The 12,439-nt window shown below is 46.2% G+C and overlaps 1 protein-coding gene across 2 annotated transcripts in view; it reads left to right on the top strand.

Moving 5' to 3' along the window:
• ZNF704 (zinc finger protein 704) overlaps positions 1 to 12,439 on the top strand; it is a 178,797-nt gene that overhangs the window by 143,680 nt on the left and 22,678 nt on the right. For both annotated transcript variants that reach the window (XM_074354861.1, XM_074354862.1), the window contains exon 5: positions 8,919 to 9,019. In XM_074354861.1, coding sequence (XP_074210962.1) covers positions 8,919 to 9,019 — 101 coding nt within the window. The remainder of the gene's footprint in view (positions 1 to 8,918; positions 9,020 to 12,439) is intronic.

The following is a 12,439-nucleotide window of genomic DNA, read 5'->3' as shown; positions in this document are numbered from 1 at the left end:
AGGTGATTTACAATATTGTGTTAGTTTCTGGTATACCGCATAGTGATTCAGTTATACATATATATTCTTTCTCATTATACGTTATTACAGGATATTGAATCTAGTCCCCTGTGCTGTTCAGTAGGACCTTGTTGTTTATCTATTTTATACATAGTAGCTTCTACCTGCTGGTCCCAAACTCCTAATTTAACCTTCCCCCCCCCTCCCCTTTGGTAACCATAAGTTTGTTTTCTGTCTTTCTGTTTTGTAAATAAGTTCATTTGTGTCATTTTTTTAGATTCCACATGTAAGTGATATCATATGGTATTTGTCTTTCTCTGTCTGTCATAGTCCCTAATTTTTCATGTGTACCTTAGACCAAGCCATTGCCTTCTGAACGTTAAGTTACTTAGATTAGTGAGAGTAACAAGAAAGCAGGATGGTTGCAACTTATTTTTTTAATGTACTAAGTGTACCAATATTTATCGAGCAGCCAGCAGGCCCAGTGCTCAATGCCCTGAGGATAAGGCGTAACCCCTTCCTTTAAGGTTGAAAGTTGAGCGGGGGGACACTGATGTGTAAAGAGGCAACAATAATTATGAGTGATAAATACTGTGCTCACCATGGGGTAGAAACACAGTAACTGTAATACAGCTACTTTTGAGTTTTAAAAATCAGATTTCTCAAGATTTCTAAGAGTTAACTGCCTAATCCATTAGGCAATATGTACTAGTTGGTGAAACTCTGCAGTCATTTATTTTCCTCTTCATTCCCTCAGTTTCATAATATCCAATGGAGACCATGGGCAGTTGTGATGGTCACATGTCCTGTGGGGACTGTTTGAGAACCTTCTAGATCAGTATGTTCCAAACTGCAGGTCTCAGTCCACTAGTGGGTGATGAATCAGTTTAATGAGTTGATACACGTTAATGAATAGACAAGTATTATATCTTGATGCATTTGTTTCAATCGTACATTTATGTGTCCGCGGTACAAAATGTATCTCTTACTGTGGCTCATGGTCGAAAAGGTGTGGGAGCCCCTGTTCTGTATTATAAAGAGAAAACATGGTAAGTGTTCAACGAAGGAGCCCGGATCAGAAATCAGAAGATCCACATTCTAAACTCAGCTTTGCTACCCTGAGAACTCGAGGGAAGCATTTCACCCCTCTGCTCATCAGCTTCTTCATTTGACAAACAAATCAACAGGTATCATCAAGCCTCTCTCAGGACAATCGTGAAGATTAAATGTGACCAACCATATGTAGAAAGAGTTTAAAAGCCCTAAAACCCCATGTACTGGAATGTATCAACTTTGTTTTCTTTTTTTTAGAGGGGGAGGGGAGTTTATTTAAAATAAATTAGGCTTATTTGTATACTTTTTTATTGAAGTACAGCCAGTTACAATGTGTCAGTTTCTGATGTACTGCGTAATGTCCCAGTCATGCATGTACATACATATATTCATTTTCATATTCTTTGTCATTAAAGGTTATTACAAGATATTGACTATAGTTCCCTGTGCGGTACAGAAGAAACTTGGTTTTTTAATCTATTTTTATATATAGTAGCTAACATTTGCAAATCTCAAACTCCCAAATTTATCCCTTCCCACCCCCTTTCCCTAGTAACCATAAGATTGTGCATATATATATATATATATAATTTTTTTTAATGGAGGTGCTGGGGATTGAACCCAGAACCTTGTGCATGCTAAGCACACACTCTACCACTGAGCTATACCCTCCCCCCTGGAATGTGGCAGCTTTGTAACAGACAGTTTAGGACCCCAAAGCGGAGGAGGAGAAGGCACACCCTGTACTGATTATGAAGCAACGACCCTGATCTTCCTCCTCCGTGTGGAGACTCTCTTATCTCTCCCACCTCCATCCGGCCTGGACCCCTCTCTCTCACCTCTAAATGGTGATTCCTGTTCCGCTTTGTAAAGAAGAGAGATTCATTCCTAGACAAGGCATTATCTCCTGCTCTCAGGAGTAAGCAAGAAACATTTGCTGATAATAACCACATTTGCATATTTAGTAATAGTTTCCAAAATGCTTTTAAATGCAGCATGTCATTTAATTATCCCCCAGATCCTTGGCATGTTCATATGCCCATTGTGCAGAAGAGGCTCACTGAGGTTATGTGAATTGCCCAAGATTGTGTCGCTTCTAATACGGCAGATAAGATCAGCTTAGGTGAAACAGCATCGGTGAAACTCTTGAGGCAAATTAATTCAGAGGCTCCACACCACATTTCCCTCTACCACCCAGAAGAGAGTAACATGGAAAGAAAATATTGAGACCCAGCTACAGCCAATATTACATGGCAGAGTGGGGAGTGGGGTGCAGAGGCTTCACAAAGAAATCAAGACAGAGAGTGGGACTCCAGGCTGGAGGGCCGCTTCCCGCATGAAGCACGCATCGCTCTTAGCAAACCCTTCAGCCAAGGTAGCAGAGGATGCAAAGAGAATAAAATGAAACGTTTCTTTCTCCTGGCTCTGGAGGTCAGCCAGCCAAACTGCATCAAGCCCTGTGCTAGCAAAATTTTTCCTCTGGAATTTCAGACTGACTTCCTTGCTCAGAGAAAACCCTGGTAGTGTGAGCCAGGACTCTGGGATTACCGGGAAGGTGCAGTTCCCGTCCTGACCACGAGGTGATGCAATGACCCTAAATATAGCCACTCGAGGCCTTCTGGGAGAAAACAAGTCTATGAAGGCAGAGAGTTCAAACCATCAGTTCCTGAAGACGTCTAGAACATCAAGAAGCACTGATAACTATTAATGTGGTTTTTGTCCATGTCAGATCCCTGACTCTGTCAGATTTTGGATTTGTCCATGCCTCAGCAGGATCAAACAGCTCCAATACTCATGTGACCTTAAGCAAGTCAGCTGACATCTCTAAGCCTCAGTGTTCTCATCTGTAAAATGTGGAGATTAATAGCAGCCTATTGATCAAGTTGTTGTGAGGATTACAGGAGCCATACATGCTAGCTGCTAATTTTTTTTTTTCCTTTTTACCCACTTGACAACACATTGAATGGAAATTTGTGAAGCTTGGGTGTGGGCAGAGGAGGCCCCCTGCCTCCACCCTCCACCCTGACTCCACGTTTACCGCATCTTTGTCACTGCAGCACAGGACATTCTGGGCCCCTCGGCCATCCCAGCCACGTTGGGCTTGTTCAGGGTTATTGGGAGAGGTCAGGCTACATCAGGTGAGGGCAGCCATGACAGGAATTGGGGGCCCTGTGAGGAAATTTGACTCAGGACTCTGCACTTCAGAATATCAGCACAACTCAAAGGCAGTCAGGAAATTCCAGCCGTCATCATTTTCATTTATTTCACAGCTGTCTTGACCGTGAACCGTTTTTACCTGTGGACCAGGAAGATATCTCAAGTCGGAGCGAAAATTGCTCCGTTAACATAAGGTGCTTCAGTCAGAGCTGTGCAGTAGTAAACAGGGATCTAACCATGTGCTCCACCCTGCACGTCCAATCCTGCAGAGTCAGAAAGCAGTGAATCGCTTTCAGTTGTGAATGACTGAGCCCCAAGGCCCAGACGAGTACACTTGTTGCCGTCTCTGCTCTGACTTAATTCCTCACCCACTAATTTTGAGCAGAGAAGTGCCTTCTGTAAGAAGAACTGCCGACCCAGAAATAGAGCCATCTGCTGGGGAGGGCGGTGCTAAGAAAAGCAGCAGCTCGGGGTCACACTGGAGGATTTCACAGCGATGGCGCAGCATTGCCAGCCAGAGCTGGGGAGCCGATGGACCTCAGGGAGGATCGGGGCAAAGAAGAGTGGGGTCTAGGCAATCTAATGACAGCATCTCAGACTAGCCTGCCTGGCAGTGTCTGGCCCAGGCACTGGAGCTCGAAGGGCTTTGGAAATCATCCAGCCCAGCCCCCACCTCTCCAAGTTACGGGACTGCTTGATTGTGTCAGGAAATGTACACGTGTCCCCAAAGATGAGATGCCCTTTTAGAATTCACTGATTGAGCAAATATGTAATGTCGAGGGATTTCTATTAATTCAGGAATGCTTTTGTTGTTGTTCTAGAAATCATTTGAAATCTACTCTATAGTTAGGTATCATTTCCACACAACGAACTGAACCCATTTTCAATGTATAGTTCAGTGAGTTTTGACTAATATCTCCACCTGAGTCACCACCATGCAGATCCAGGCAAGCACTCCTTGTGTTCTCTGTGGTCAGATGCCGCCCTCCACCCCAGACAGACAGCCACTGCCCTGGGATCATACAGTGCGCACTTTTTATTAATGGAGGTACTGGGGATTGAACTCAGGACCTCGTGCATGCTAAGCACGCACTCTACCGCCGAGCCGTACCTGCCCCCACCCCCACAGTGTGCACTTTTTGGTGTACAGAATACCAAGCGTTGGCAACAGGAACTCTTCATTCGTTGCTCTTGGGAATGCAGAATGGTAGAACCACTTTGTAAAGCAGTTTGGCAGTTTCTTATAAAGTTAAATATATACTTACCATGTGACCCAGTAATTCCACTCTTAGGTATTTACTTAAGAGATATGAAACCATGCCCACAAAACACTTGTAGACACATGTTCATAGCAGTTTAATTCATTGTCACCCCAAACTGGAAACAATCCAGATCTCTGCAAACAGGTAAATGGATAAACAAATTGTGGTACATTCATACAGTGGAATATTATACCACAATAAAAGAGAACAAATGACTGCTGTACGAGACAGCAGACAAATCTCAAAAACATTACACTGAGGTGTAGGAGCCAGACACAAAAGAATCCATTTTGTATTATTTCATTTACAAAAATATCTTTTTGTTATTTTTAAGTTCTATTTATTACCACAGCATCTATACACAGCACATCTAGGTGGGAGGTGCTTAATCCCTGCTTGGTATACATTTGAATTTACCTATCACTTTGCATTAACCCCACATGCCTCATGGATCCAAAATCGCTCACCTTGTTCGGTCCTCCTGTTTTACAAATAAGGAAATAAAGCCCCAAAGTGGCGAAGTGACATGTGTAAGGCTGCCTTCCCAGTAAAGGAGAGAACTGGAACCCCTGTACCTTCTAAGCAGTTACTGATTTTTTTTAAGACACCACTTCTTGGTCTTTTGGAACCTGAGGGTCTGAGTGGACCTCTTGATCCTGAAAGAGACATTGGAGCCTCTGCTAAGAGGTGTGGGTTCCCACGAGGCAGGCTGAGGAAGCATGTGTAATGCAGCACCATCGCCTGTGCAGAATAATTGGTCCCTCTCCTCCCTGGGGAGCTTGATATGTGAGCGTCCATCCCCCCATCCCAACACACACACACACACCTCAATCCCAACTAAAGCACCCCTGAGGAGCTTCTCAACTGCCTCAGAAAAGGTGGCTTGACGTTAACCCCAGGCTGCTGTAAGGTAAACTGGATATGTGATGCTCACAGACCCTCTGGAACGTAGCTTTAATTGAACTTATCCCTGGGTGTGTTACATAAAACTTCAAAATCCAGCCATGTTTTCACTCTTGGAACTGAAGGTGACCGTCAGCAGTGCTGTGTACCAGTCTGGATTTGAGCAGGAAAATAGAAGCTACTCCACATACTCTTATCTATGAAACAATTCCAAGCCATCACGGAAGCTCGCCATGGAAAGGAAAGCAGAGAGAAGACGAGGGGAGCCTTGGCCAAAGATCTCAGCCTATAGCCCCAAAGCAGTTGATGTTGGAGACATTCTGGATGTTTCTGCAAGGGGGATGACCCTCCAGGAAGTTCTCTCCAACTGTCGTAGCCCACAGCACCAAAGTTGGGTAACTCTGGAGAGCTCTTCTGGGAGCTGCTGCGAATGTCACGTTGGGCACGTGTAGATTCCATGAATCCTGCTTGTAACCGCCAGGGGCTTCAGCTACGGAAGGCAGATGTGTGGAAGACCCTAGCACACTGTGGCTCCCAGCCGACAGTGGCCTCCCTCTAGCTCGGACACTCCAGCCTTGTGAGCATCTGTTCGGGCTGCGGCGGGGAGCCAGGGCAGAGCACAGATGGGCTGAAGTTCAGGCTTGGCGGCCGGGACTCTGCCAGCAGTTCTGCTTGGTTTGGGCTTCCTTGGGCGAGCTTGGACCCATGTGGCAATCTGGGCACTGTTGATTTGGCTATTTTTTCCTATTCTTCTCCTTCCATGGCTGGCTGTCCTTTAGCATAACAGTGAGTAGTCTGTAGACAAAGGATTTGTCTCCATGGGATGTAGTTAGCAGATCTTGAAAAGTACTTAACCACCATTTAAGGGACCTTGTGGTTTGACCCAAGGACGTCCTTCACCAGGGGAGGGTATAGCTCAGTGGTAGAGGGCGTGGTTAGCACGCACGAGGTCCTAGGTTCAATTCCCAGTACCCCCTATTTCAAAACAAAACCGCCCTTTGCCTAGGTGGAGGGAAAGTCGCTTGATTTCATTACAGTTGAGATGGCCGTGCTAGTAAGCTTTTGTTCTCCAAAATTAGTCAAGCAAGTATCATAGGGTGACTTCTGTCTTTCATTTAAAATAGGGTAATTTGTGGGGGGAGGGCATAGCTCAGTGATAGAGCAAGTGCTTAGCACGCAAGAGTCCTGGGTTCAATCCCTGGTACCTCCGCTAAAAAAATTAATTAAATAAATAAATAAATTTAATTACTTCCCCTAAAAAAAAAAAAAACAGCAACACAAACAAACAAACAAAAAGAGGCATAACACTTTGAGGGCCTCTTGGGGAAAAAAAAATCTGTATGATAAAAAATAAACAAATCAAATAAAATAGGGTAATTTTTACGTTTGGAAATTAATGTCAAAATAAGATACCCTTCGCTGGTATTTCCACTATGCAATAATTTCTATTTGTATTACCTACCCATCCCCAAATATATAATGTTGCTTATATTCTTGTATAACTACTTTCCCCCCATTTCAGTCAAGGTCCTCAAGGAAACTGGTGGTACTCAAATGGGTTAATTGAGAAGTTTAATAAAGAGGCTCTTTAAAAAGGTGTGACTAGGGTTGGGGACATCAGAAGGGGTGGTTCAGTACCCCCAGGGGCAAACAGTATTACCCCCTCCCGAAGCCTGAAGAGGCAAGTAAAGAGGGGTTTCCAGAACCCAGAGGATGACCAACACTTTGGAAATAGCCAGTAGAGGTAGAAACTTTTGGAGGAAAAAATGTAGCCGCTGCCCACCCGTGGCCAGGCAGAAAGGATGCTGAGAGAATCCACACCCTGCTGCCTTCCAGTCTCTCCTCCTCCCTGTCCTCCCACTGGCCAATGCCACCCAGGAGCCAGTGAGGGGCCCCTTGATACATAAAGGTCAACCTCCAGGGCACTGAGCAGGGTGGGGAAGGGAGCAGCGAGAAACCTGCAGGGCAAATGAGGAGTACCAGCAGCTCCCTTCCTAGCCTTGGAGCTTGTTTCTTCGCATCAGAGAAGCTTTTCTCAACTTCATTTTTAAGATTCCTTAATATACAGTTACATGGAATTAGTTTAACCAATCCCCCCTCCACTGTCAACCTTGAGATTATTTCTGATTTTTCACTAATCGAAATGTCAGTGTGGTTAATATCTTTATACACAGATCTTTGCAGACGTTTTGAATGATTTGCTTAGGTTAGATCCCTGAAGTTGAACTGGGTCAAAATGACAGGCATTTCCAAAGCTTTTCATCAGCATTGCCCCCAGATTTAGAGATGGCACATACTGGGCGTGAGTAGATTATGGGACGAGAGCTCTGACAGTTTGGGGTGATGGGGTAATAAACACAAGATGTGTTATTCAAAGGAAGTAAATGTGAGATGTCTTGTTCAAAAAGATGAGGTAGGGAGGAGGGTGTAGCTCAGTGGTAGAACGCGTGCTTAGCATGCGCGAGGTCCTGGGTTCAGTTCCCGGTACCTCCATTTAAAAATATAATAATAAAATAAATAAATAAATAAGTCTAATCCACCCCTCTCAAATTTTTTTAAATAAATAAAATAAGATTTTTTAAAAATAAATCTTTTAAAAAAGAAGAAGAGGTAGAGGAGAAAGCGAGCCTCCCCTCTGTGAGGGGGTTTGGGAATGCTCATCCTTAAGCACAGTTTCTGGTCTCCCCACTGGGTGTAATTACATTTCTGGGCCCACGTGTGCAGCCACCTTGCAGATCAACAAGAACTTTAACCATAAACCCAGACTGTAAAAAAAAGGCCCTCCAGTTGCTTATCCTAATGACCTGAGTCATTACAAATGAGACAGTCATTTTTCCTGCGGCAGATTTTCCATTCTCTTTTGGTGAACTTAGACCTCCCTCCAGTAGCTACCTGTGCAGAGTACACAGGGTTGGAAGAAAAAGTCATACGTAGAGTGAAGAGAAAACTGTCTAATTCAACCATCACCATGACCTCCACTGAAAACTAAATTTATAGCCAGTTAAGATAATGAAGTGGCGATCATGGTAACGGCTGAGATCCTTGTGGAAGAAGGTGGAATTGTGTCCTGGTGGAGAGGGTGGTTCCCGGAGCCGGACTCCCCGGATTCCTGCCCCAGCTTTGCTAGAAGCTGGCTCACTGACTGGGCTATGTTTTACTGAAGCTTTCCATGAATCTGTAAAATGTGATGATAATAATTAGACATCTTTTAGGATTACGTGAGATAAACTCTTAGCATAGCACCTGGCATGTGCCGAGCGCTCCGTGAACGTTAGATACTGCCATTAACACCTAACTGACCTTGTGGCCACCTTAATGACAGTGAACTAAATGCTCCTGCAGGTCTCAGTACTCAGGAAGGATGTAGAAAAACATCTGAGGCCACCACAGTCCCCGCCAGATAGAGGGTTTCCTAGAATGGCGTGCTGAGTTGTAGTCAAGAGAATGGGAACCTGTTACTTCTCTAATGAAGGAAAAAAGTACTTTGGGACGACATAAAAAAATTGCTGGGCTAGTTTTCATGTCACTTTCTCCCCTTTATAGAACTCCATGAAGGTGATGTTCAAATGCCTCTGGAAGAACTGCGGGAAGGTGCTGAGCACTGCAGCAGGTATCCAGAAACACATCCGGACCATTCACCTTGGGTAAGGCAGCCCTGCCTTCAGAGCCTGGTGTAGCCGCCGTCAGTTCAGTCCAGGACTGCCTGCACTCAGACTTACCCTCTGCCCTGTGCCTTGAAAAGTCTGAACACAGGAATAGGGGCTGGGCTTGCCTGGTCTTCCTAATCACTGTGGATGTGGCCACCACAGATGACAGAGGCCAGTATGGCAAGTGGGAAGAACGTGGACTTGAAGTTGTAAAGCCTTCCTGACATACTTACGAACTGATATTAAGGGAGTCACTGCTCTGAGCCTCTCAGTTCCCCCTGAAAATGAAGCTAATGGTATCATTCCTGCAGGGTCATGTGTGAGGGTCAAAAATAAAATGTATGTGAGAGTGACTTGTAAGAGATGAAACACTAGGGTAGGGGATCCTTGGACCCCCAAAATTGTCTGTCAAAGGGAATGTGCGCCTTTTTCCTGATGGAGAGCGGTCATGGCTTTGAGGTGCGGCCTGAAAAGGGTTTAGGAGCCATGGGGTCCATCAGCGCTCCTGCTGTGGTTCCTCTGATGTCTGATGACCTGCCCTCTCAGTTTCTGTTGCTCAAATAAGCCTTTCATTTGTACAACTGACCCTTCTCCTTGTGTTATAGAAAAACCTTTCTAAGGAAAGATAAAAGTCAGTTTTGAGCAACATGCCCTGGGGGGCAGTGGTGGTTCAGCTTGTCCTTTAGGCTCTGGGTCTCTCTTGTCCCGGGTTCTGGGACTTAGAAGGGACCTTGAGAAGATGTAAGTCATTGCCAGTGTGCATAATGTGAATCCAAACACATGATCAAGTCCCCAGACACTTGGACACAGAGGAGTCCTTTCAACAAGATGAGTGTTGAGAAATAAACACTGCAGTCACTTTGACCAGCAAGGGATAAATTTAGGAAATGCATGGTCCATAAAAACAAGTGGTATGAAAAGAAAACAAAAACCAGTCCTAAGGTGATTTTGCTGATTCGTGTGGGGGTCTCCTTCAGGGCCTGGAGAGAAGCAGGGCTCTAGCTCTCTAACCTGAAGGGCTGGGATGCCGGGGACACAGCCTGACCCTTCCAGGGTGCAGCACATGGAAATTCACCAAGCGCTGTGGGCGTGGCCCAGCAAAGTGGGCCTCCTGCTCCCTGGCCAGAGGGTCCACCTCATCCTCCAAGAAACACCACATGGGAAACACTGACGGGCGCAACTCGCTTCTATTCCTAAAGCCTTCGGGGCAGGAAATGCAGTGTCTCCCCTCAAACCTCGCTGTCAGGACAGCTCCCATTGTCAATAGCTCAGAGTTACTTAAACGTTTAGAAAGAACTTCCCGAAGCTATAATCAGGAGCTGCGGGGTTTGTTTTAAAGTCCATCCGCCCAGAAAAATCGAATCCTATTCCTCACCTTGCGGAAACACGTGCTGCATTGACGTATTTGTAGCCTGTAAGTGGCATTCACACCATTTTCCTTTGTGCTCCCTGGGTGCTCTCATGGTGGGTGAAATTCCAAGTGCAGCCACTGTATTCGCTTCCCTAAAATTCCCTTTTTACTCTGTGCGCTTCAAAGTGCCTTGGTGAATTAGGAGTCACAGCCCTGCCAGCCACTGCCTGGGAATGGGCCTGGATGAGCAGGACTGCAAGGCTGGGGTGTGTGTATAGAAGCTTGTGGTCTCAGCTCTCTTTTCTACTGGGAGAGGGAAACCGGCTTTGCCTCGATCCATGAGCTCAGTTATGTGACCGCCGGCAGATGGAGGGAGGGGGGTGGGAGCACACCAAAGCCCCGAGATAGGCATCTTGCATCTTACGTAGCTGCAGTGTGAACCATGCCAGTGCGAAAAGTACACAGTCTTTCTCTTAAATCTCACTCTATTCTTGTGCACCGGGGGCCGATCCTGACTTGCCCCCATGTAGGGTGCACAACTTCCCCCAGGCCTGTGTGTCTGTTAGTAATCCTTGGCAGCCAGTAGCAACTCGGCCTGCCCCATGCTGGAAAGGAAGTGGGGACAGGAATAGAACAGACGTGCATTCTTCAGCCCACTCTCTGGGGTCCTCAGTGGTATGCTTGTAAGAAAGCCAAGCCCAGCTGACCTGATACGGGACAGACACCTCCCCAGATGCCTCAGCCTGAGAGCTCAGGGGAAGTGGAACCAGGCTGGGAGAAGCCGCCCATCTGGCTGAACAGAAAGGCCAAGGAGAAGGGGAGATCTGAATCGTCAGTTTTCTACACAGGGATTGTAAGTGGGGAAAAAAGTTATTCCGAGTCAGTGCCCTGCTCCTGCCGGACATGGTCATGAAATCTGGGGCTGCCCCGTGGAAGGGAGAGGTCCAGAGGCCATCCCGTAAAGGCAGGTGGCTAGATGTGCATGATTTCGCTAGAAATTAACAGAGTGAATCAATGTCATCTTTTATTCGACTGTATTTTTCCACAGAAAGTTTTGCATAAAGTAAAATAACTGTTATGTCTCAGGGAGAACTGTGAAAGCACCAGAAGGTAGTTTTCCTGGTGATGCTAAAATCTGAGGCCTTCTAACATCAGCCTTATTTTAGAAATGCACCGTGTGTGGTGCATTTCTAAGCTCTGTATACAGTAGGCACTCCACATCTGCCGATGCAGAACCTGAGGGTATGGGGTGGGGGGCACTGTGCTATGCCATTTTATATGAGGGTGTAGGCTGCCAAAATCACACACACAGCTCAAAGGTGTCAGGATTTGAATCAGAAAATCTGACTCCAGGATCCAGGCTGGTAATCACTGTGTTCCAACAACGTCAGCTTCCTTTACTCACTCATTTAACGTTTAATAGGCACCTACTCTATGCCAGATGCACCACATGTGGCGTGACACAAGGGATGAACAAAACATAGCCCTAGAGAACCAGTCTTAGGGAGGCGACAGAGCTTTAAGAAAACATTACAGAGAGGTACCAAGTAATGAAATAAAGTGAACTAAATAAAATGAACGCACCTCGAAGGGAGCTCAGCGGATGTGACGTTCGGGGTTAAGTCCCAGTGCCTAACCTTTAAAATCAGGTCCCCAGTTTGACAACTCTGTCACTTCCACGCCCACCGCTCATCCAGCCACTGTCAGCCACTCAGCAGCCTCCTTGCGGCCTCCTACTCCTCCTCTTGCCCTCGTGTCCTCTGTTCTCCAGGCGATGGTAACTTTGAAAAAGTTGCTTAGATTCCTCAGTATCCCCAGAGGCTTCCATCACATTCGGAACAAAATCCAGTCTTTCCTGAGAGCTACAAGCCCTGTGCGATCTTGCCTCTGCCTTCAGCCCCACTCTCCTCCCGCCACTCTCTGGCTGGTGCCCTGAGCGCCTGCCACCGGCCTCTCTGCCCTTCTTGGAAAGTGCCAGCCCACCCCAGGGCACTGCATGTACGTCCCACGGTGCCCGCGTGGGTTTCTCCCTCAGCTCGTTCAAACTTCTGCTCAAATGTCACCTC

This window comes from Camelus bactrianus, chromosome 29, assembly GCF_048773025.1.
Source record: "Camelus bactrianus isolate YW-2024 breed Bactrian camel chromosome 29, ASM4877302v1, whole genome shotgun sequence".
Taxonomy (NCBI): Eukaryota; Metazoa; Chordata; class Mammalia; order Artiodactyla; family Camelidae; genus Camelus; species Camelus bactrianus.
Note: the sequence above shows the minus strand (reverse complement) of the source record. Positions and strands in the feature narration are given on the sequence as shown.